A 20,909-nucleotide genomic window follows, 5' to 3' on the forward strand; every position below is an offset into this window, starting at 1 on the left:
GTTGGCAGCAGGGTATAATTTTTATGTATATCGGCAGCAGGGTATAATATAAGTATGTATCCGCAGCAGGGGCTAATATTAATATATATCCACAGCAGGGGTTAATATTAATATATATCAGAAGCAGGGTCTAATATTTATATATATTGTCAGCAGGGGCTAATATTAAAGAATGAAAAATAACTGTCACTTTAGCTGTTATTTTGAAATCATATTTCAATCACGGTCTTTACTTCAAAGTGATAAGTGCATATTATGTAGTTAAAAATGCACGTCTAACGTGTGTGTGTGTATATATATATATATATATATATATATATATATATATATGTGTATATGTACTGTTTTATAATTGGCCCCCCTACTTTGGTCCCTGGCCCCCCATGTGCCCCCCCTAAATATGAAAGCTGGAGACGCCACTGGCGGAGAGCCGTGAGAAAGGGAAATAGAAGATGAGCTGGTGAGAAGGAGACAGTGAAGTAGAGACTTGGATGTCCGAAGCAGATATCCAAGAAGGCAGGGAGACACAGAGAGCGTGTGTGTGTGTTCATTGTCATTGTTGGTCCATTTGCGCAAGTCTATGAAATATTATTACCTTACACACACTACAAGATCACATTGTACAGTTACAGAGTGTAACAGGATATAAAATATATGTAGTATATGTAAAAACTGCAAGACGCATCCTGAAAAGTTCAGAAAAGTACAAATTATGTCACCATCATTTTTATTTTGTTTTCACTTTCTTTGTGTCAAATTACCTTCTGTGTTACATATATTTATGGGAGTAAAATAGTACTTTTTTTTAATCAATTTTTATTAATTTTTTTCAAGAGCCCAAAAAAGTAACAATTATACAAATATGACAGTTTCCATTGCAAATCTGTGTAATAAAACATTGCACATATTTGATTTAAACATTGGTCAAGTAAACAAAGTAAATTGGTCAAGTAAACAAAATATATATTTAACTTTTCATTCATATATATATATATATATATATATATGAATACTGTATTTATATACACAGACAACCAGAATACCGATTTCATGCCCGATTGGTTGATGTTTCTTTGAAATAAACAAATAACGTTTTTATTTCTTTTGGCTCAATGTTGACAGTGAAGTCTTCCGTCACGTCATATTTTAGATCACCTGCAAAATGGAAAAGTGCGTTACAAACAGCTGTAGATGTTATTTTGTAGAATAAAGCAAATTTGATTAAAAGAATAATTGATGGCTCCTGTCTATCCATTTAAAGACAATTAAATGGATTTTTCATTTTGAAACTGTTTTTGGTATAATCTATAAAATGTCCTGAACCGTACGCTATAAAATAACATTCTTGCTTAATTCTGCCTTGATCAAACTTTACACCAATAAGCATTCCAAAGGAGGTGAGCCGGTGTGACTGTACATAATCAAGGGTCAATCTCTGTGATTTTCACTGCGAGAAGCGGGCCCTATATAATGTATGGTTTAATCCGTGAACCACCCTTAAGCCTGATACTATCATGCCTTACATCCACACATCACACATACAACCTGTTATATTCACACGCTATATAAATCAATAAATAATAATCCAATGTATAGACACTAAAGAACATTGAAAAGAAGACGCACGCCAGGGGCAGAATACTGACAGGTAGTGTGAGGAAGTGGTGTTTCTCAGAAATGAAGACAAAGGATTGCATGATAGCGAGAGTACGGCTATAAATACCACCACACACCACCATTTCAGCACATAAAGCACCAGCTTTTCGGTGGAGTTTAGCAATTTCAGCCCACTGAAGCTTGGTTTCCAACTCCATGACACATCAACCTCAGGTATGAGGACAGCTACAAACACTATGTCTATATGCGGGCGCTGTGGGTGGACATGGTACTAGAACTTATTTCCCCATCTTAAATAAAGCATGAGCTAAAGGCATACATATACAGCTATTACAGACATAAAATGGTCAGTGTACATTGAACCCACCTTTGCTCATCGTTTGTGTGGATTTCCATCTCCATCGGTTCATGGAATGCAGATCCCAGGTTCCCGTAAGAGAGCGCTCTTCCACCGACACCACAGTCCCTAATCCTCTCAATAGAGACTGCATATTAAAATGTAAATATGTCACGAGATACAGCAGTACTTTGGGTAATACATGCACTTTCAGACAGTGACCTTCAAAATCAACCCTTGCCAGGTTGCCCTAAAATGAACTGGATTGTCAAAATGGCATGACTGCTCAACATAAGTACGGGGGTTAACATTTGTCTACTCAATAACAGGCTAAACATTTCCTTTACTATTGTTTTATAGAGGAATACAATCCAGAACAGATATTTTTTATCAATATCATTTATTGTATTCATTTTTGGAATGTAACAGTTTGTGTTTTTCACGGTGAATATTCCGTAAAGATTGGGTAGAGCTGATGTATACAGACCTGTATGTTTACAGACGCCGGCTTGGAGAGGATCGGGTCTTCGCCTGTTTCATAAAGATGTTGTATTCGCAGGAGAATCCGGTGGAAATCAGCAGCTGATGCCAAACCATTTCCTGGTTAATATATGAATATAAAAACCTAAATATCAGTTATCTGACTATATAAACAATAAAAACTCAAGAAAAGCATTGGAACTATTAAAGACATAAATACGGATCAACGTGTTTGCCACCAAACTGAGATCAGAAGATGTTCTACCTATTTATATTCATTTTAAATGAAGTATTTCTATATATATGTGAAAAATGTTGTGAAACATACATTTTCCTCTATCTTCTAAAACAGTTCTACGTAATGTACAAAACGGACTTTAACAGGTCTGGGTCACACAGGCTCCTCCATGGTCATGCGCTAAACGTATCAAGGTCTTAGGATTTTAAACCACTTCTCAGGAAATCCCAAAAGGTTCCTAAAAAGTTACCAGAACGCATTAGGACGCCATCGTTTATGGGTTTGTTTTTTTTTGGAGACATGTTTATCCCCTGCAGGCTGATCAGTGTTCCATTTCATTTTTTATTTGGCTAACATTAGTTATTACAGGGTTGGCCTCGATTATAAATTAGAAACTAGAAATTACTCAAATTATTCAATATTGTAAGGATAGAATTTATTCACCAACCTGCCATAAAATCTATAAACTTAATATGGAATTTTGCCATCAGTTTAAAAAAAAAAACGCATAAACCTGTTTCCAAAGTGCTGAACTGTTTCTTTCTGTTTAATTAAAAAGAACATTCCGTTACTCTCAAGGCATCTGTCTAACCCTACAATTTAAATCCCTGGCACCTGTGGCATATTATTACTCATTCATATTAGTGCCTGGACTAGCAACCAAATAGCCGGCTGTTTCTAGTCTCCTCTTCCCTATTCCTGCTCCCTATCCTGAGCGCTGACCGGTTCCCAAACCTGGTTTGTCTGACCATGTTGACCTCCAGTTGCTGCCAATTGGGTAGTCTAGTCCAGCTACACTTGATGACCTCATGTTGCCGATACCAAGCTAGTCTGACTTCATTGACCTCCTATGGCCAACCCCTGTCTAATGAAACTGGGGTGAGTATCTGTACCTGAAATCGCTAAATGTATTTCCATGAGCCGATGCGGTACCTATCCTGTTACTGCCCCATCTGCTACCACTGACAATGTGACTGGTACCCTGAGTCTTGTCAGTCTTCACAGAGTAATCGCAGAAGTCACGGACATTCGCTGCTAGGGATTCCCTACTCTCCAGCCAACACAACGTTACAACTCCACAGTCACCACGAGTGTTAGAAAAGTAGCCCATCTGGAGGTGTTTGGGGAAGAGAACAGACTGCGTCAGATAGCGATGGGCTCCAATCAGTGTTTTTTTCTTTCTCCTCTTCTCAGGAGTCTGTTAAACTTGAATACGAATTGTTGATGTTTAAGGGCTATGTAAACAATTTACTCTGCCAAGAATAAACCAATATTGAAAAGGAAAACTTTAGAAATATTTTTTCATTACCTGTACGGATTTTTCGCATATGTTCGGTGTGGTTTGAAGAGTAGCGCCAACCAGGAATACTAAGAATCTGAAGGTGAAGATTGGGTGGTAAATTGATAGGAACATCAGGGCTTCCATGGTGCTCGTTCTGATGTGATCCAGCATTTCCTGTTACACACATCAATTAAAGTCATAAGAACGGACCATAGAACTAGTCCAGGAGATATAATTACTGCCTAATCTTATCAGATACCAACACGTTATCAGTGATCCAGATAAAACGCCAATGGGAAGCATGCTGTGATTCCTTCTTCCACTGGATTCATACAATTGAAGTTTTGGGAAAATGTTGTTAAATTTGTGAAACAAATGATGTAGAATATGTGAGTTATACGCATTGTATAGAAAAACAACATCTCAATCTATCACTTTACCTGTTAATGAGTTGTATATCACCAATGGTTTATGCTCTAGAGCTTGCCCAGCTCTCTGATACAATGACCCAAGCAGAGCCTTTGATCCCATCATCAGCCAGATAGTTGGATGAATTATAGAGGTGTCATTTAATGTAAGATTGTAATTCAGGTCCCATTCCAGGTTATTCCACAATCGCCTGTGCAGCATGATCTAAGCAACAGAAAAATACCCAAATAGTCATAAACGGAGGAAATTCATTTCCAGCAGTTAAACTCCACAACACAGTAAAACAAACCTGCAATAAAGTGGTAGTTGTGTTTTATCTCCTTTAGATAGAAGCGAACAAAGTATGGGTTTTTTCACTAACATTGCAGCTTGCAGATGAGTTGCAGTAAATGTAGTAAATTTTTAAGGCTGACCGAGTAAGCTTGTCCTGTAAGAGGGGCTGAGTGAACGAAGAGTTAAATTGGAGAGTTGGTGTTAAAGAAATCTTATATTGCATGTCCTCTGTCATGGTTTATCTACTAAGCCCCCGTGTTCCAGATGTATTGTGCTGTGGTATAGCAAGGTAAGGGTAGGGGATAAATATTTTTTTTTTAAAAAAAACAGTATTATAAATGTTTTTAAACCCCATATAAGCAATTAACAGATGACTGTTACTCTGGGAGAAATGGCGATTCTCTGGTTCTCTGGGGCGACACTTGAATCCTCCTGGGAAGTATGAGCTCTTCTCTTATGTGGGGTTTGCTTTATGAAGTTGCTGGGTTTGCCTTGCTGGGGGTCCCACACATGGCTGGGCTATCCTCAGAAATGCTTTAGTGGGAGGTGAAGACGGCAGGAGTAGGAGGTAAGTGGGTGCCGCTAAATGCTGCTCCCTGCCTGGAGGAGCACTAAACTCACCTGGAGGAGCACTAAACTCACCTGGAGGAGCACTAAACTCACCTGGAGAAGCACTAAACTCACCTGGAGAAGCACTAAACTCACCTGGAGGAGCACTAAACTCACCTGGAGGAGCACTAAACTCACCTGGAGGAGCACTAAACTCACCTGGAGGAGCACTAAACTCACCTGGAGAAGCATGGCTTCACACGGAGACTCGAGGTCAAACCTAGAGCGCTCACAGGTATGTACATTATATGGTCCTTATGAGGCGTAGATCCACCTTTGCTAAGTGAATTTCACCCGCTACGTTTTAATGCCCGAGAACCCTCTGCTTGTAAGAGATATCTGAATATATATACCTCCACTTGTCCATTAGCCAGACTGGAGACTCCATGTGATCTCTCAGCAAGGAAGACAAGTCGAGTGTTGTTGTCTTCTATATAGGCTGTACGGACCATGGGATAATAATTCTGAGAGAGGAGAGGTGATTTTATTAAAAATAATAATAATAAAATAAGACGTTTAGATATAAACTTAGCCTACACCATCAACAACTTATTTTAGGATTCAGCTGCATGGGCCCACCGAATCCGACACACAGAATTTTTTTTAAATATAAACACATAAATGACCTCGACCATCATCATTTATTTTTTAAAGCCGTAAAGAAACTTAACTGTTATACATAAAAGCATTAGAAACATCATCTCTAGTACCGCTGAGCGTACAGACCCTTCCAAGAAATCATTTTGACTTACTCAGAATTTTTGCCACTAACTACAAAGTCCTTGTAGTTGGTTGCCATAGAAAATGAAAAAGACGACTTCTTAAAAGGGACAGTTTAATGTCCCAGGGAGCTATTCCAAAGAATAATGGGTTTGAAAGTACTTTCTGGGTACTTTTAATATACATTATTGAAAAAGCAAATGGAAACCATTGGCAGTGGGCACTAAATAAGTTAACTAGACTTCTCTTAATGCAATACCACCGTTTAGTGTATGGTAACACCAGGCCTTCCATCTGGCTTCCATTTGGGTAATCTGAAAAGGGTTGCAGCTGAACACACCTTTTCACGGAAAGCTAACATGTCACTAACGCTCACCCCTTGTGCATTAGGTTTCCCCTATATCCAGGGCACACAGCGTAATGACCCCATACCTTCTGTATCTATGTGTTTACGTTTGTCATAGTCCGTATAACTCATTGTACAGCATCACAGACTCTGTTGGCACTATATATTTTGCGTCATTGGTCCATACCCTGGGCACTGTGTTGCTGGCATAGGCCTTGAACTCCCTCATTTGCATTTGATAAGCATTATTATCAGTGTAAATCTTCTTGCCCGTTTCCAAATCGGTGGTTGTTCTTAAAATGGACTCCCGATTCAGCTCCAAGGGGCCAACTATGTACTGCTGCTCGATACGATGACACAGAAGCATCTTATCATAACCATCCGGGACATTGTAGAGTCTCGATAAGATTGCATACCGGTGAATCTTTGCCTTTAGACTGCTAAGGAAAAAGAAAAAAGAGAAACGGCAAACTTTTACAGTACTACAGGTATTCCACAATCTAGGTGATGTTAAATACCGTCAAAATGTAATGTTTTTGGCTTACTTGCCCAGTAGGCTATGCAGTAAGGGCTGTAGAAAAGCGGAACTGCTTTCCAACAAAGTGGAATGATTAGGCCTAAGCCTATTCCGAATCTAAACGGCCTAACGCAAATAAAGTTTGGGGCTTTATAGCTGGAAAACAAATGGTCAGACGTGATGGGCCAAACCATTTTTATCTGCCACCAGATTCTAAGACTAATACTTCTATTATTGACCTGAGATACTGTTCATACTGGGAAAAGAAAGCGCTGCTGCCCCCTACCAGTCTCCAATAGCACTGCAATTACAACTATTACTGCAAGCACTGCAAAGACACGATGTAATGCTTACATCATTTTACATAAGTCGAAGATAAAAAATAAAAAAAAATAAAAAAAAAGTATGTCTTTTGCACTCTACAAAAAGCAAACAGATACACTTTCAAGTGAGAAATTATAAGAACAAAATGTGTGTAAATATTATATAATTGGACATACATTATTGCTTGTACTAACACTTATTTGGATAAATCCATAAATTCTCATACGGCCAGATTTACATTTCAGGAACTTCTATACACCAAGAACCCCCGATGAAAAAATTAAAATAAGGCAGGGAAAGCAATGAATTGTGTAAAATTATAGCTACTGGGGGAAAAAAGTGTAGTGTATTTAATGGATATGATGGTGTGACGTATTGTGGGAAATCTGGCCCAGAATACCCCAAAATAAGTAATAGTTTTTCATAAAAAAATTGGGTGCCATTTAAGGGTTTTATTCCATAAAGGTTGAGTTTGCCGGAAAGTACTAATCCCGTGTGTATTATGAAATGATACAGTACCAACTGCATAATTTATGGTAAATGTATGATGGTCTCTTGAAAGTCTCTTGAAAGTCTCCTTCAAAGTGCAAACTGAAGCTGGTGAGATGAAACCATAACTTTTATGCAGACTCATTTACAAACTCCTGCTTTAGTGAAAAAGCCCCCATTACCGATCCAAGAAGCCTCGTGTTTCGGTCTGTCCACAAAGCTTTCAGAAAATACTTTAGAGTTTGGTGTAAATTACCCCAAATAACTTGCTTGGCAAGTATAAATTGTACTGTAAGCACCGATGGAGCAGCCGGGTATTTATAGATATAATCGTAGAAGTATTGCTTGGAGCCCTCCTCATTATTGCAGATTCGTACGGAATTGGTAAAATACATAAAAAAATGAAGTCTGCATGAATCTGAACGCACGAGTCTTCATACCTCACCGAGCCGCATTTAACCGACCGGTTGTCTATGAATGAAAACATACCTGTAGAAGTACTGCCTGATTTCTGTGATCAATTTCCCAACAACGATTTCCAGTCCTACGGCATCAGTAACCGGAGCGGCGGCTCCGTCCGGGGTGAATAGGTAGTTGTCTGAAATCGGTCCCCGGTGGATATCCCCGTTGGCATGGTATTCTAGAAATTCTTGGGACATTTGGACAGTGTGATTCCTCTGTCTGAACGGACAAGAAAGGTTTTAATAAATATGGCAACTAGCTACATGTATAATAAAAAATAATGGGAAGAGGGAATAAAAGTGAATAGCACAATATATGTGATAAATCCCTAAAATAAAGTACTTTCCTCTTCTCAGGTTTAAACACGTGGCTCTTTAAATACACATTTTTTTTGTGTTATTTCTTTTTTTCCAAAAGTGAAGTTGTACATATTATTCCTTATTTATTACTCAGGACCTTATTAATTAATTAATGAATTACAAAAGCACAAAATGCTATCAGCTCCTTGGGGCCATAGTACGTTCTGAGTTTCTTGTATAGAATATACTGATGTTTATGATCAACTGTTAAAAGTTCAAACGACATATTTATTTATTCCAAGAATAAAATGTTTTATAAGGCATTATTAGTACATACTAGTATTGTAGAGGATTTATGCGGCAGTGTCCATATCGCTGCCTTCCAGAAATATAAACCTGAAAACTATGTACAAATAGTGGCAAATTGGACTGTTTCTAGTTTTTGTGATTCATCATAGATTAGGTGTAGCCAACAGTACCCCCCCCGCCACCTATTACGCTGCCATCTAAGCCCAGTGAGTTTGGTTCCGCAGCATCCAGAGCGGCTGGACAGGGATATAAACGAACCTGTCGGTTATACTCGCAATCAGATTTGTCTCTTGGTCAATCCATAACGTGTAGCAGTCGTTCATCACAGGTTTCAAATGACCCTTTGACTTTGATCGCTTGCGTATTGGTTGCCTTGGATGTTTTATCAGCCTTCCAGCTACAATGGCGCCATCCCCAAAGCTTGGGTTGGTTTGAACGCCAAGATGTATGGAATATTTCCCATAACTAAGGCCTCGAAGGGTAACAAGCACGTGCAACACAAGGGCATACTTGGAGTCGGTGCTATTTTGAATCTGCATGGAAACGAGACATTTCTCTAATTAACTTTCATCATTTTGATCACAAATAACTTTCACCTCTATACAGTAGAAATACAGCACGTTCAGATGATAAAATGGGATTATTCGGCTTTAAATAAATTTTTGGAGCATACAAAACTATTATTTTGTTAAAACCGGTTCAGCAGCTTATAAATGACAGAAGTTATGCACGATCACTTTTGACGCATGTAAGTAAGCTCCATTCAAGACACAAAATGCTTTGAGCTTTATGCTTTTTCCTCCCATCTGTAACACTTTTGATGCAGCATGAAAGCACCTTTACGTTACGGCCGGAGTGTGAAGTCTATATTTATCATTGACTCAATTATATACGCCCTATGTAAGTGTTTTTTGGTCTTTGGCACCCGTCCCCCGGGCATATCCATGGGTGAGCAGCTACCAGCAGGAAGCATTGTGGGATTATGGACGTGCAGCCCGTTGAAAGGTTGTTTTTCTTTATCCAATTAACGCTGGGTCTGTCAGTACCTGACTTGGTCCAGCTTGTCAGAGGATGGCGCATGTACCAGGGCAGATCACATCAGAAGGAGCTTTCCCTTCGTGGAGCCCTCTATGTCTGATGGGCTAGTGAATAGTGGAGTGAGCTAGGCTTACCTTGTAGCTAGCCCACCTTTACACCATACCTGGGAGAGCTTCCATTAGCTACGCTTGGCTACACTCAAGTTTTAAAAGACATGAGTCCATGCTGAGCCAGCTCAGATCTCTCCCCTCTGGTCAGATTTTTGGTCCATACAGATGCCTGGGACAACCTTTATCTGGTTTGGGGGGTGACGGGGGTCTGGCTCAGCTCTTACTGCGCCCCCGCCGGCTCTCCCACTTCTACTCTGCACCCAATCATCTGTCTAACTCTACAGCAGAAAGCCAGGGGAAGACTGACAACTGTTTAGGGGAGACTTCATGGGGATCTTCTATAACAAACACCGAGTTGGCGCTGCATAAGCCTCACTTATCCTGTGATTCTCCCTCCGTGATCGCACTCATCCATAGCGAAGTATAAAATGTTTCATCACACTAACCCTTACCTACAAACTCACAATTTGGAGAATAAAACTAGTGTCCTTTGAAATGGGTCCATATTACAAACATTTAGTAGCCAATGATTTATATTCCCATAGCCATAACACAGCACTCTTAAGGTATAATCCAACCATGGCAATATCAGAGTATAAAAAGCAGCTGATGCAGATTGCCCTATCAAATTCTTATGTTTCAGGGGTTGGATTTAATGGATGTAGTTAGCAAACCATGAAACAAAGAAGAATTTGACAGCATTATATCAGAACCTATCAGCCCATCTAGTCTGCCCTTTATCTCCAGTATAGAGGCTTGGACCTTAATCGGTGCTTGTTCTTGTCTTAGGATAGCGTTATGTTTATCCCATGCATTTTATATTCACTATATTAGTCCAAGGGGAATTTAAAGAACATACCTGAGCAGGTACAGGTTGTCCAAGCTCATCATATACGCCAGCCACAGAAGAGTTTAATGGCACAGTTACAAAAGTTGTAATGTTCCATGCAAGTGGGTTGTAGACTGTAATATTTATCACACCTATCACAGAAAAAGGAAAAGTTAAAGAAAACTCCAAAGTAACTAAAAAATGCATTGTACAAGCAATATGCCATATATCCCTATTCAGAACAAAAGTGAAACTGTATTAGAAATCAGAATAATACCCCTTCCTTGGAAGAGAAATATCCAATCACACTTGGCATTCACACGCACAACAGACACACATGCACAAAACACACACGCACAAGACACACACGCACAAAATCTGTTTGCACAAAATTCACTCTTCGTGAAGAACCTTTCACCCCATAGTTAAAAAAAATAAATAAATAAAAATACGACAACCAAAAAACCCCCCCCCCAAAACAGTGAGCCATACTGGGTAGTAGACGTTGTTGTACAGATAGACTGTAATTTGTTTTCAAATTAGTGAAGAGCCATTTTATTTTGCATTCACTACAGGTCAGCTGTAAGGAGAGAATTTGAAGAGATTAGGTCTGAAATTAAATAATAGGTAACCAAGGAAACGCTGTATAAGGAGGAAACCCCCAAACGAGTGGCATGGAGTGGAGGTATCTACAGTTTCTTTATGGTGTTTCCTGCTGGTAAAGGCTGGAGGCAACAAGACCCCCAAGTTCAATGTGTGTGTGTGGGGGGGGGGGTGAATGAGAGCAGAAAACTGATAGCATAGTATTTCTTTGAATAATTACCATCTGCTTCACTTTTATTTTCAGAGCTGAACTGGTCCATCACCAAGGCTGCCATTAGCTTTTTGACGCCAACCATCCCTCGCATAAGGTTCGTCATATACATGTCCCTAACCTTTGGGGACTCTGTGCCTGTGATCCCATCGTGGTGTTGGACCTTCGGAGTACAAGAAAACAAAAAGATTGTTTCAACTTTACCAGGAAAACATTCCTCTGCTACGGCGCCCTCTTATTTTATGAAAATCCATAACCTTGAGGAATCTATAAATATTATAAATAAACACTATACACATCGTGGATTTTCAGGGGAGGGCTCATATAAATATACAAGAGGTAGCTTTACTAAAGGAACACAGGCCCCATAAAGCATTCTTGAGAAATGTTACTAGCTGTTGTGGTGTATTCAAGGGACACAAATTCAATAAAAAAATTTGTGCAGCCCAACATTTACCTCCGAAACAGCCCAGCGGAGGTCTTTGAGCTGCTGTAAAGCCCACATCTTACACACAGAGCCGGTAGGACACTTCAGCAGATACTGTGTGAATGCAGATTCCCCGGCATACAGCAGCTCACTCGCTCTCCTGGCTACTCCTTTCAGAACGTTGCGGGAAGCGTAAAACCCTGTCCATGCCTGGTATAAATCTATAATGAGGCAAGGAACCATGCAGCATGAATAAACATAACACATATAAGAAAGAACTGTAGCAGAATGATTGCATCAATGAAGACCGAACTATGGTACGGAAGACATGAGAAGAGCATCAGATAATCGAGGGGCTGAGTAACCAGACGTGCCATGTGACACGGTGTACGAAAACATAGCATAATATAGAGTTAGTGTTTCAGTCGGTAAATGTAAGTTCAGCAGTCATTATATTACAGGCAGAAATATTTATTATATTAAAGAAAGTTTTTCTGCGCTCTCACTCCACCGATAGGAGTGCACTCTCTAAAGTACGACGTACTAATTATAAATGCTTTTAAAAAGGAAAGATTTAATGGCATCCTTGGCTGGACATGAACGATAGAGGACTTGTCTGCTGTGACCAGGCAAGAACAATTACAAGGGATAAGATTTGTCTAAATGCAGGGTTAACAATGGGACTTTTATCTCTCTGCATCAAGAAGAGCCAAGTAGACTTTCGTCTACCAGCAGCTGTAAGTGCGCATAACACAACATTAAATCAATGAGATGACCAATAAATATTCCCATATTAAATAGCCATTATCCGGGGCCAGCTCAGTCAGTTCACTGGAGCCCACCTTCATAATAAGAGAGTCAGAAAAAATAGAATTAAATTGGACTGTGGTATCGGTAAACGTTCAGACAGTAGTAGTAATAATGTTCTTCATGATTTGAGTTGAAATATTGCATCAAAAACATTTTTGAACCTCTTTAGGTATCTCTGTTACAGTATAGCCTAGAGACAGTAGTAGTAGTAGTAGTAGACCTATATATACATATTTAGAACTTTACTGTCCTTTCTTTGAATAGATGTCCATATATACACCGTGTATATATATATATAAAGCAGGTATGGAATGGTAGCGCACCTACCAGAGGAATAAGGGAGGAAATCTTGGTTATGCCGAACATCCCATGTAAAATTTCTGTTATAAACGCTGTGAAAGTAATCTCCAAGCGTAGCGTACCGCACATTTACTCCAAACTCCGTGTGGTTATTTATATAGTCCAGCAACAAATCCATGTTCCCAAACTGAACTGAAGAATTAAAGAACTGCTTGTCACACCCCTATAAATGACAAACAACGAGGCTGATTCAAAACACGGTTTCCGTGAGTATTACGCAGTGGTTGCTAACAGCTAAATATTTGAAATATCATATATACAGAATAGAAACCAGACTCGGCGACTATGGTATTTCTACACGATAAATCTAACCCTGGATTTGACCTCAGCTGGTAATTTTTCTACTGACCCCTATCTAGCATCTGGTAACCTGTCCAGAAATGGGACTGTAAGTGGCCACCAGATGGTCAGTGCTCTTTTTGCCCACCAGACGTCACGCTTGGGTTCTCTTTCATGCCCCACGACAAAGAGATAAGGTATGGAAATATTTGGGGAGAGTAATATCCATAAATGTATAACCTTCTGTTTATATTACTTTATAATTGGACCTGAAATCTACTTTTATTTATAACGCACATCCAGTTGGATACATATAAGAAAACTTTCTTACCCAGGGCCACAGGACATCATTGCTTCTAAACCATGCTGCCCGAAGCTTAATGTTCTTCACCATTGTTTCTGCGTACAGGTGAATATTGTCTGCCGTCACTGGAAGGCTCATATTGGGATAGATGCCATCTTTAGGTGGGTCCGGGAAAAGGGCCACTCCATTCCAGTAAAATCCTGACCTGGAACAAAATTACAACCAAAAATGGGTTGCAACATGTAATTACATATTTTGAAATATATTAAAGAAGGTTTTTTTCTCATTCGCATGTGTCCATGGGTAACTACGAATCAACAAATGTAAAATCCAATTGTTAAACAGTTAGGGATTTATTCAATAAAGAGAGAGTTGGAAGGAGAGTTGCAATTTCATATCTTTGACTTAATTTTACATTATAAAGGGCCAACCCCAACGCTTTCCTTTACAGGTGGCCCTGTATAAGTTATATTTAAATCGGTGGGATTTACTGAAACTATCCTCGCTGATCGAACTAAGCATTGCTCAGGGTCAGCTCAGCTTTTCTTACAAAGAGCAGGGCCGGCCCTACCATGGAGCAGAGTGGGGCAATTGTCCCAGGCGGCACTTTTGAAGAGGCGGCACTTTTGAAGAGGCGGCACTTTTGAAGAGGCGGCACTTTGCCACCCCAAGCGGATTTTTTTTTTTTTTTAGCGGATGAGAGAGAGGGGCGCCGAGTGGTTTTCGCTTATCAAGTTGTCAGTACCCACTCAGCGCCCCTCTCTCTTCTCTGCGAGCCCTCGGTCTCGACTTGAAATGCAGAGCGACGGAAAATGACGAGTAAAGCAGCGCGCACCGAGACCGAGCAGGGAGACTCGCCGCAGGACTGCTGAAAGGTAAGTGCAAAAGGGGGGGGGGTAGGGTAGATAATAGGGAGGGAGGGAGAGGAAGGGTAGATAATGACCCCTGGCGGGGGGCCGGCATTTTAAACGTCGCCCCAGGCGGCATAATGTCTTGGGCCGGCCCTAACAAAGAGATTTGCTACAACTTTCCAGGATAAACTCCAAAGCTAGTTAATTAGTTAACAAATGACTGACCAACTAGTGATCAAGCAGATATATTTTAATTCCTAAACTCAATGTCAAACCATGAACACTCTTTCTCCAAATGGTCTCCAATGAAGAAAATGCTTCCATTCCAGCTGCATTCTGAGTGTATCTTGTGTTTTCACACCTTTCCATGTTATTAGATACATATTGTATTTATTTCGGATTTCCGGGTTACCTGACAGAAAATGGCAGGTAAGAGGGAGTGCAGTAACTGAACTGGTCCATGACGTGGGTGAAGATCTCCTGTTTCTCACGTAATGAGGGTGAGCCTCTCCAAACAAACTGCAGCTTCTACGATATAAGATAATCCGGCCACATAACTCTGATTACAAGACCTTTACATATTGGCTGTAGAATATATAAATACATTGCATTTTTTTTTCTTAAACTATATTTTTGGATGTGATTCCTATGTTTATTTAATTCCTGCTTTCTAGACATAGAACCAATACAGTAATTTTTAAATATATGACAATTGTTTTTCTTTTATATCAATAATGATTTTTTTTACTCTATTGAGCTTCTACTATAATAAATAAATAAAGAACTTTGGTATGAAGTTTGAAAAGTTGTCTTAACCAAATAACAGCCAAATGGAATTGTCCAATCAGCAGAAGACACGTCTTTGGCCACTAGACTAAAAAGACCAGTTTTCAAGGTTTACACCAGAATTACTTTTATAAATAACTCACTCTTGTATTCTTACCTTAGCATTCTGCATGTCTGCTTTGACATCATAGTCGATTCGTGAGATGAGGTGAGCATCGAAGCCAGCCAGAGCAAACAGTGTAGGTGAAGCAGCCGATGCCCCAAAAGGATCCACGTGCCAGGATAACCGAGGCCTTGATCCAAAGGTTTCATACAGGAACCCGTGTCCTTCTGCATGAGACATATATTATTTGTGTTACCCCCTGCTAACACGTTAGTTAGGGTTTATCAGATGAGTTGCAGGAACGTCCAGATTAAGCCATACCATTAAGGATTAAACATTGAGAGTGCTCTGTACCTGTTAGCTGCAAAATCTGGTCATCTATTGTGGTGACTGCTTCATCATGCATGACCTGCCCTCCAATGATAAACTGCAGTCGTTCTTCATGTAGTAACTGCTGTACCTGTAAACAGAAGATACAACCCGCAAGCTCAGCTTTTATTCGACTTTGTGCCGATCAGGGGGGTCTTGGCCATGTGACCCAGAACCTGCGGCAAATAATCAGATGCAATGGCTTCAAAGGAAAGTAATACTCTACAAGATTACAAACGGCATCCCAAAATGACCTTAGATTGGATTGAAAAAAACCTCAATTTATTGTGAGAATATAAAAGCATAATAAAAACTCGAACCGCCATTTATTTACAGTGTATGGACCAGGGACACACCACCAAGATCCATAAATCACAAAGTTTACAGAAAAATGTCCAAAAGAAGCACATGCAATGAAATGCTTTATAACGCAAGTCTTACCTGCCGCTTTTGTAATTCATCAGCTACTGTATCCCACCACAGGCGAAAAAATTCCTGTTCGACCACAATGAACTTGCGCCGTTTCGCTTTCCATAATTCTTCCACGACACTCTTGTAGACATTGGAAGCATAGGCATGCATACTTTCCTAAAAAAGAAAAATACAAGTTTTATTAATCAAAGTAAAAAGAAATGGAAATGCATTCACCTGTACATTGGGGATTTGGGGATGTTGGTAATCTAAGGATCCCCCATAGGCAGGCCCGGATAGGCAGGCCCCCATAGGCAGGCCAGTGGGCCGGGCCACGGCAGGGCCGCACTGACTTAGGGGCTGATGGAGCTGCAGCTCCAGGCCCCTACCCTACCCTACCTACGGCCGCATTAACGCAGGGCATAAGGGGCACCTGCCCCTTAAGCCCGCCGCAACTGCGACCGGGTCAGCCACTCTAAGGGGCCGGGAAGTCCCCACCAAGGCCGGCCTTACGGGTCTGCGGCCGCACAGGGTTTAAATTAAAACATCGGGGGTTTTTTTTAACTTTATTTAACATCCTCCATGTTAAATAAAGTTTTTTTAAGTTGAAAAAAAAAACCCGATGGTTTAATTTAAACCCTGTACGGCCGCAGACCCCTAGGGCCGGCCCTGGTGGGGGCTTCCCGGCCCCTTAGGGCAGGGCCGACCTTTGGGGTGTGCGACCACCCTCCAGGGGGCGGTCCGCACTGGGTGCCGCCAACTTGCGGCACCCGGCACCCCTCCAGAGACGGACAGTAATGTCCGCCGCTGGAGGAGCGGGCTCGCAAGGGAGCGGTATCGGAGGTCTTTGAGAGACCTCCGGTTCCCTTGAGTGATTTTAAGCCGGGTTCAACCCGGCTTAAAATCACTCAAGGGAGCCGGAGGTCTGTTAAAGACCTCCGATACCGCTCCCTTGTGATCCGCGCGGCAACAGCTGCTGTGCGCACAGCACTGAAGCCGCGCCCTCTGACCTGGAAGAAGACAGAGAGGACTGAAGAAGCTGAAAGAAGAAAGGAACTGAAGAAGCTGAAAGAAGAAAGGAAAGGTAGGAAAGCATTAAGTGAGAGTGGATTGGTGTATATGTGTGGCTTGGTGTATATGTGTGGCTTGGTGTATATGTGTGGCTTGGTATATATGTGTGGATTGGTATATGTGTGTGGATTGGTGTGTGTGTGTGGATTGGTGTATGTGTGTGGATTGGTATGTGTGTGGATTGGTATGTGTGTGGATTGGTATATATGTGTGGATTGGTGTATATGTGTGGATTGGTGTATATGTGTGGATTGGTGTATATGTGTGGATTGGTGTATATGTGTGGATTGGTGTATATGTGTGGATTGGTGTATATGTGTGGATTGGTATATATGTGTGGATTGGTATATATGTGTGGATTGGTGTATATGTGTGGATTGGTGTATATGTGTGGATTGGTATATATGTGTGGATTGATATACGTGTGGATTAGTATGTGTGTGGGTTGGTGTATATGTGAGGATTGGTGTATATGTGAGGATTGGTGTATATGTGAGGATTGGTGTATATGTGTGGATTGGTATATATGTGTGGATTGGTATGTGTGTGGTTTGGTATATGTGTGGATTGGTGTATATGTGTGGATTGGTATATATGTGTGGATTGGTATATATGTGTGGATTGGTATATATGTGTGGATTGGTATATATGTGTGGATTGGTATATATGTGTGGATTGGTATATATGTGTGGATTGGTGTATATGTGTGGATTGGTATATATGTGTGGATTGGTATATATGTGTGGATTGGTATATATGTGTGGATTGGTATATATGTGTGGATTGGTATATATGTGTGGATTGGTATATATGTGTGGATTGGTATATATGTGTGGATTGGTGTATATGTGTGGATTGGTGTATATGTGTGGATTGGTATATATGTGTGGATTGATATACGTGTGGATTAGTATGTGTGTGGGTTGGTGTATATGTGAGGATTGGTGTATATGTGTGGATTGGTATATATGTGTGGATTGGTATGTGTGTGGTTTGGTATATGTGTGGATTGGTGTATATGTGTGGATTGGTATATATGTGTGGATTGGTATATATGTGTGGATTGGTATATGTGTGGATTGGGATTTATGTGTGGATTGGTATATATGTGTGGATTGGTGTATATATGTTTGGATTGGTATGTGTGTGGATTGGTATGTGTGTGGATTGGTATGTGTGTGGATTGGTATATGTGTGTGGATTGGTATATGTGTGTGGATTGGTATATGTGTGTGGATTGGTAAATGCGTGAGAGTGATGGGTGTTATGCTGTACCATTTCCAATGTCTTTTTTCATGATCTAATTATGCTCTAAAAGTACATCATAACTCCCATCACTCTATACTGTTCCATACAGTGGCAGAGCTGGGAGACAGAGGCCTTGCACCCCCACCACAGGACTCCTGAAAGGTAAGTGAACTTCAAAGAGGGAGAGGGTAGATAGTTAGGAGGGGGTAGTTGCGGCGGGCTTAAGGGGCTCTGCGTTAATGCGGCCATATAGTACCAGTCAGTCCGGTCCTGAGTGGGCCTATTTTAAGGTGGGGGCCTGGAGCTGCAGCTCCATTAGCCCCTAAGTCAATCCTGCCCTGCCACAGGCGCGGTCGCAGTTGCTGCTTGCTTCGGCAACAAGGTAAGTAGGGTGAGGGGGGTGGGTGCAGTGAGAAGGGGCAGAGGGGGGTTAGATAGTGAGAAAGGGGGAGGGGATAGATAAAGGCGCTACATATTGAGAAGTGGGGAAGGGGGTTACATAGTGAAAAGGGGCAGATAAGATGAAGAGAGTGTGAATGCGTATGAGAATGAATGAATAAATGTGTGGATGAATTGTGTGAATGCGTATGACAATTAATGAATTCATGTGAGGATGAATTGTTTGAATGATTTGTGAGACTGCATTAATGAATGTGTTAATGATTTGTGTGAATGATTAAATGCAAAGGTGGTACATGAAGGGTGGGCTTTAACAATAAATAAATAAATAAATAAATATGGGCTGCTCAGGCTTAAATGCCCGGGCCTATTTTTTGTCCCAGTCCGGGCCTGCCCATAGGTGATGCAAGGGTCAGACACAGATTCATCGTGCATATGCATATGACAAATACATGGTCCTTTCAAACTTCTGTAATGACCCCTTGCAAATGCATGGATGTGTTCTGCAGAACTCCCCCATGAGCATTGCTCGCCCCCTAAATATTCCATACAGGAGATGAGCGCGATTGAACATATGTCATGCCGCGTGAAATACTTAGTGCCAGTCAGCTCGAGCCCTGGCTCCCAAATGCTGCAGACGGGGGTCTATTGAGACCCTGAGCGTGATTTCCGTGGGAGCATTTTCCTGACACTGATTAGCTGATTCAAGCAACCAATCAGTGGTGAGAATCGCCGGACCACGGAGGAGGAGGACAGCTGCAGCTTCTACTGTTTTTAAATAATGCATAATAACGCACCTTAATATGCATTCTTCTTTAGCGGGGCTATCAGCCTTTTAGATAAAGCTCGTAAACCATATTATTTTCTGCTTTGGTCAGAATGTCTTTGTTGTGCACACGAAACTTAATTATATGCCAGCACCCAGAGAGTGTTAGACTGCAATTCCCATCACTCTCAGGCAAAGATTTGTAAAAATAAAAATAAAAAACTGTGCTAGAATGATCTACAATGAGCAAGGAAGCAAAAATAAATAAAGTATGAAAGCATTTCAGCATTTCCTGCATTTGTCACATGATCCCCAAGCTGTTTGTTGAAGAACTGCATCTATTTCATTATATATATATATATATACATATATATATATATATAAATATAATCACAATATATAGCCTGATTCGTGATCTATATATATATATAGCTCAGAATACAAAAACCCCAGAAAATAAACGTGATGGTTCCTGTACAGTACCTGCACAGTATACACCCAGCCTACATCCATATGACTGTGAGGAACCACGAACACCTGAATCGGATCAGCGGTCTGAGGGCTGACAGCCCCCCAAAGGCAGAGGACGACCAGGGGTATTAACATTGTAGCCAAAAAGATGAAGTTACAGCCGGCTCAGCCCACTGTGCAACATTACACCATACATATAGCAACTGCTCAGACACTACGGCAAGCCGCATGGGACAAAACACTTACACGCACATCCCTCGTACCGCATAAAGCAGCAGAAAGACAGCAGGGAATAGAGCTGCAAGAAACGGGTTGTTTCACAATACAAATCGAATGAGCAATACATGGGTTAGTTTATAAGTGAGCTTGTTTGTTACATCTTATATGAATAAATAAATACTTGTTATAGTAACTGCTGCCCTGTATATTCTACTGGCAGGTATTAATGAGTTCCAAAAGTAGTGGCTACTATGTAAATAGTCTGTTTGTCGCCCTCTAGTGGAATTGAATGCAAAAAATAAAAATCACTTTAGACACTATTATTATTATGATTATTATTATTATTATTATCACTACTACTACTATTTCTTGCCTTTTCTAGCGCTGTCATATTCCGCAGCACTGTACACTAGCGAATATCTTGAGAAAACTTAAAAAATAATGTTTGTCAACAAATTTTTTTATACTGTAACTTTATTTAAAAAATAAAATATAGGCTTATTATTTTTATTT

General features: G+C 40.6%; 1 protein-coding gene across 1 annotated transcript; it reads right to left on the reverse strand.

Annotated features, from left to right (window-relative positions):
- Positions 1-710: 710 nt before the first annotated feature.
- MAN2B2 (mannosidase alpha class 2B member 2) lies at positions 711-20,356 on the reverse strand. The gene is made up of 19 exons (XM_053458260.1): positions 20,190-20,356; positions 16,253-16,399; positions 15,797-15,902; positions 15,497-15,669; positions 14,966-15,081; positions 13,730-13,907; positions 13,087-13,282; positions 11,980-12,170; positions 11,532-11,685; positions 10,739-10,860; positions 8,990-9,264; positions 8,151-8,342; positions 6,519-6,771; positions 5,619-5,729; positions 4,395-4,587; positions 3,982-4,128; positions 2,442-2,554; positions 1,985-2,102; positions 711-1,155 (listed from the first exon to the last, which is right to left on the reverse strand). Exons 1-19 carry the CDS (start codon positions 20,310-20,312, stop codon positions 1,049-1,051), a joined length of 3,015 nt encoding a protein of 1,004 aa, XP_053314235.1. The 5' UTR covers positions 20,313-20,356; the 3' UTR covers positions 711-1,048.
- Between the last annotated feature and the right edge of the window lie 553 nt (positions 20,357-20,909).

This window comes from Spea bombifrons, chromosome 1 (genome assembly GCF_027358695.1).
Source record: "Spea bombifrons isolate aSpeBom1 chromosome 1, aSpeBom1.2.pri, whole genome shotgun sequence".
NCBI lineage: Eukaryota > Metazoa > Chordata > Amphibia > Anura > Pelobatidae > Spea > Spea bombifrons.